Below are 5,155 nucleotides of genomic sequence, written 5' to 3' on the forward strand. Positions count from 1 at the left end.
GGCGCCGGTCACTCAGAAGCTTTAGGTTCGCAGTAATGCCTCTTCAGCTCACATTTAATGCAGGAAAAAAAAGAAGAAACGCTGCGGCACCTATCCAGCAGGAAACGTTTGTCAGAGATGCTGATCAGGGGAAGATATTTCGGGGCTGTCTAGAAAAAACCCTACCGCATGCCCTGAAATGTAACATATGTGCTGCTCCCATTCGGTGTTGTCGTTCTGCGTAGCTGCACGCAACTCAGCGCTTTCGCAAAAGAATTGGCGTAGTTACCGTACGGTAGAGCTAAAGCTCGCCGGACAGGGGCCGGGGTCTTCCACCGAAGCCCTTGTTCATTCGCTCAAATTAATTTCACCGATTACAAATCCAACAAAAGGCAAATTTTGATCATCGGTGTATATTTCCATATGTATTCTTTCTGCGTAGCAGCGTTCTCTACTTTTCAATGCACCGATTAAAGCGGCCTTCCAGTATAGCCAATTTATTCACAATTAATCGCAAGGCAGGTGCTATGCTGAGCCAACTTGACGCACACAAGCCGTTAGGTGTATGCGGGAAGATAAGATGTCTAGCACGGCCGCCATCACCTCGGACTATATTACGAATAATCAGCGGCGTCACATGAGGCCGGCGTACGTTTCTCCGTACTCATGCTGCCGTTTTGGAGTACCTGTGCTTCATTTGAAAGCCTGACGTAAAGGATTCTAGTACATTATATGAAAAGCAGTCAATGTGGGGGTAGCCCACGCACTTTAGGACCACGCTAGAACCACGCATTTTGTGCCTTGAGTTTTGTGTAAAGGCTGTTGGGCTGATGCCCCGTCTGTCCCGAGGCCCACACAATATTTCACGACAAGTTTTCTACCAGCTATCAGCGCTTAAATAGAGAAAATAGCCTCGATCTGCATCGATCACTGGCACAAAGCCGAGAAAGGCTGTAAACAAATCACAAAAAAATATAAATTACAGACAGTGACTACATTTGCTCCGGCAACTACAGTAGAGTGTAGCTCTCTCTCACTGGAGTGGATGGATGAGCGAGTCAAGGAGGCTATATGACCTGAACAGTTATTAGCGAGTGGTGGTAAATATGGAGGTGCGGCACGACCGTATTTTAGACGCATTCTACTAAGACGTGCCGCTGCGGCCACTTATTTTCTCCGTGAAATAAAAATAAAAACAACTCAACTATTTTTTTATTTACTAAAGATAGTGACCTAATATAATACCGAATAATTCGCAACCGGAGGTCTTTTTTATGCACAGTGTTAACGCCTTTTTGTGATGTTTGTGCTTTTGTGCGCTGCGAGTATCTTCATTGTTAGGCCTCTTTTCGTTTTTAACTGTAGCTCTGAGCGGTTAGGTTTGTTGATTGTTCGTCACTCTGATCTTTAGCGGTCCGTCATGAGCATGGAGACGGAGGTCATGAGCAAGTGGCGGAGGTACCGTATCATCGAAAAAGAGTACAGGGAACTTTTAGGAGAGCTCGGTAGCCTACGGCCACCGTCTACGCATCTGAAATCCTCCGGAAGCAAGAGAACGGGCGGCGAAGCGGCCTTGGACGTCGTCAGCGCCCCTCCACTCCCGCTACCGTCCGGAGCAAGCAAACGGCCGAATAGCGAAGCCTACGCAAGCGGCGCTTGCGCTAGTGGCAGCGGACGAGCTACTTCGTCGCTACCTGCAGACCCGTCGATGCCATCTGTTCAGAGCGAGCTCAACGAGCAGGCTTATGTGTCCGAGAGTTGCGCTGAAAGCCTTTCTAGCGAGCATACCGCTACCTCGTGCGACTCAAGCGATGAGACCTCGTCCACGAACAGCCTTACTGCTGAGAACGTGGAAATGGGCCAGCCTCGTGAGGAGTCTCCTGAGCTTTGTTATCGCCATCTCTCGACAGCGCAGGAGTTAGCTAGCATAGCTAGCAAGCACAATTTGACGCACGCCTGCATCAACGATTTGCTGGACTTCTGCCGTCGGCGTGGGATTGTAGAGCTCCCGAAAGATGCAAGGACCATCATGCAGACGGAGCGGAAAGCTAATTTAGAACACGGCGACTCGTTTGTGCATTTTGGCCTTGCTGAGGGAATTCAGCATGCTGTTGGCCAAGGACCAGCGCCTGAGAATGTCGAGCTGCACGCAAATATTGATGGGCTGCCTCTGCATAGGAGTAGCCAGACTGCACTCTGGCCAATTCTGTGCAGAGTAATTAACATCAAGAAATCTGAACCATTTATGGTCAGTGCGTACTGCGGTGCAGGGAAACCTCCGTGCCTCCAGGAATACCTCAGGCCTTTCATTGATGAAGTGCGCAACCTTAGTTGCAACGGTCTGATGGTGAAAGGGGTGCACGTCAATGTGTGCTTAAAAGCCGTGATCTGTGACGCTCCAGCAAGGAGTTTCGTGAAGGCAATCACTGGCCACACAGGCTATCATGCCTGTGAACGTTGCAGCCAAAAAGGGCACTATCTGGAAAACAGGATGACTTTCCCTGACCTGCATGCACCACAGCGAACAGAATCCTCTTTTCGTTCGCAAGAGGATCGGCGCCATCACACTGGTGTTTCACCATTTACATCTCTGAACGTAGATATGGTGAAATGCTTTCCTACAGAGTATATGCATTTAGTCTGTTTGGGGGTTATGCGGCGGCTCCTTAGGAATTGGATATGCAAGGGGCACGCTGCCAGGCTGAGCCGGGCTGACAGGAGTGCACTCAACGACAAGCTGCGAGAAGCAGCAACTGCATTTCCAAAGTACTTTCAGAGGAAACCAAGGGGCACCGAAGAACTCGACAGATGGAAGGCCACAGAGTTCAGGACTTTTTTACTATACCTGGGGCCTGTTCTCCTGAAATCCATCCTGCCTGATGAGCTTTATAAGCATTTTTTATATTTGCATGTATCTGTTAGGGTACTTGCCTCTCCTCAGCATCAAAGAGACCTCAACCAGTTTGCTCACGACCTGCTACGGTACTTTGTGCAAGAATTTGGCAGACTGTACGGACAAAAACAACTCGTGTACAATGTGCACACCCTTGCACACTTGGCAGAGCAATGCCTGGAGCATGGCACTGTCGATGAGTTCAGTGCATTTCCATTTGAAAGTTACCTAGGAAAGGTAAAGAAGAGACTGCGGACGACAAATAAGCCTCTGGCGCAACTCAGCCGACGAATGTCAGAGGTGAGGGCGTGCACACCGCTCTCTACAGGACAAGTGGGTGGTGACGTGAAAGTCGGTGACTGCTTTCTGGTGGATAACTGCGCTGTAGTCATTGTTGATCTCCTGGGGGGCAATGCCAAAGCTGGCATCTTGCCAAATGGCAGAGAGTTTTTTAGAGTCCCAATTGACTCTTCAAGGATGGACGTGCGTCGCTACAGTGCTCTTGGTCAAGAAACCAAAATCTGGCCCATTTCGTACATCAAGAATAAAGTTCGATGTATAAAGCTTCAGTACAAGAGGGGGCATGTCGTTTTCCCTTTGCTTCACCTTCAGTGAGGCTTTACATTTCTGTGGTGCCTGAAGGATTATGTGCCTCTATTAAGATAGCTGCAGATTGCAGCATCTTGCTTGAAGTGTTAATTGGTGCTGAAGACAGCAACTTCTACATCACCATCCTTTGCATGGTTTGGATTTGGTTGTATGGGGCTTAACATCCCATAGCGACTCAGGCTATGACAGACGCCATAGTTTAGGGGTCCAGAAATTTCGACCGCCATGCAGTTCTTTAACATGCACTGACATCGCACTGTACAAAGGCCTCTATAGTATTCAATTCTCATCAAAATGTGACTGCTGCAGCCCGGATGGAATCTGAATCTTTCAAGTCGGCAGCCAAGCACCATAACCACTGAGCCACCGTTGCATACTAGATCTGCATTGAAGCACTTGGAATTTCATCTTTTGGGGAACATCAACTTTGAAGCTATAATGGCCCTCTTCAGGGCCACCCAAATTTACTGGCAGGATCGTTGCTGCGCCTCCAGAAACTCCAGAACCCTCTTGTTCCCGTGAGCGCCTGCCTGTTTAATGAGTAGTAACAGTCAATCAGCATTATATAATCGTGTCATTCATGCTCCTGTTATTACCCCTATTTATGTAACCCCCCCCCTCACACAATACTCCATGCTTGGAGCCTGTGAGGCAACGTGAATATATAAATAATAAATAAATAAATAAAAAAGTATACTCTCAACTTGTTAGTATATAACAGACTGCAGAGTAGTGGGCAAAGAAAGATATTGAGAATGCAAGGCTGAATTAACACGCATTTATGTTAAATGTTAGGTAAGACTAGTGCATGCAGCTTAACTGCTTGTAAGTGATGCATTACTGACATGATTACAAAAAAGATAATATGGAAATTTAACTTGACAAACCTAGAGTTCAAACATCATAGGAGAGAAGGGATGCTCACTCACCTCTGGAAGTCACTTCATGGCACGGAAAGTTGTTGCATCGAATAATAAGTTTGAAATGACCTGCTTCTAAGCAGTGCACCACTTCTTAGTGTCCACCAGCAAAAACGGATTTCTGTCACTATGTAGTGAAGTGGCATCTGCTGTGATAAGCGCCCTTAATTGTTTGTGTCCCCTGCAGCTCTTTTCTCATGCCACCTAATTTCGGGCTGCTAAGATGAGCCTATAAAACTGCACATTTAACTTTCGTAAATGCAGTTTCACCCATGTTGTAAATATGCTGAGGATGAAGTGCATCAACACTTGGTACGAGCCACACCAGAAAGTAGATCTGTTTCTAGGAAGGAGCTCCCTTCAAACACTTGTTTCAATGCAGTCTTTGAATTACGTCACTTAATTAGCACGAGACACATCATATTTTCAGCACTTTAATTTAACATGACTATATATTGCTTTAAAAAGAAATTGAATAATCTAGCTGTGTAACCATATATATGTCTGCTCATGACATGAGGCTTGGGCTATTTATACTGAATAAAAGTACCATACAGCATCAGGTTTGTAGCAAAAAATTCGAAGCTGCTGCTACTTTAAGGGATGCCAAGGACAAATCTGATGGATTACTGCTGTCTGAAAACAAAAAAGATACTTACACATCATAACGCTTTAAAAGGGAAGTTGCAAAAATTTAGATACATTTGCTGTCATCATTAGAGATTTTTGCAAGAAAAGTGTAGTTAAAAAAGAC

General features: G+C 46.3%; 1 protein-coding gene across 1 annotated transcript; it reads left to right on the forward strand.

The window, feature by feature from the left end:
• Window positions 1–1,516: 1,516 nt before the first annotated feature.
• Window positions 1,517–3,666, forward strand: LOC144130056 (uncharacterized). Its single transcript, XM_077664083.1, has one exon. It carries the CDS (start codon window positions 1,688–1,690, stop codon window positions 3,485–3,487), a length of 1,800 nt encoding a protein of 599 aa, XP_077520209.1. The 5' UTR covers window positions 1,517–1,687; the 3' UTR covers window positions 3,488–3,666.
• Window positions 3,667–5,155: the final 1,489 nt, after the last annotated feature.

Source organism: Amblyomma americanum, chromosome 4 (genome assembly GCF_052857255.1).
Source record: "Amblyomma americanum isolate KBUSLIRL-KWMA chromosome 4, ASM5285725v1, whole genome shotgun sequence".
NCBI lineage: Eukaryota > Metazoa > Arthropoda > Arachnida > Ixodida > Ixodidae > Amblyomma > Amblyomma americanum.

Coding starts and splice junctions, on each gene's coding strand:
- LOC144130056 (XM_077664083.1), top strand. CDS start 1,688: ATGCCATCTGTTCAGAGCGAGCTCAACGAGCAGGCTTATGTGTCCGAG.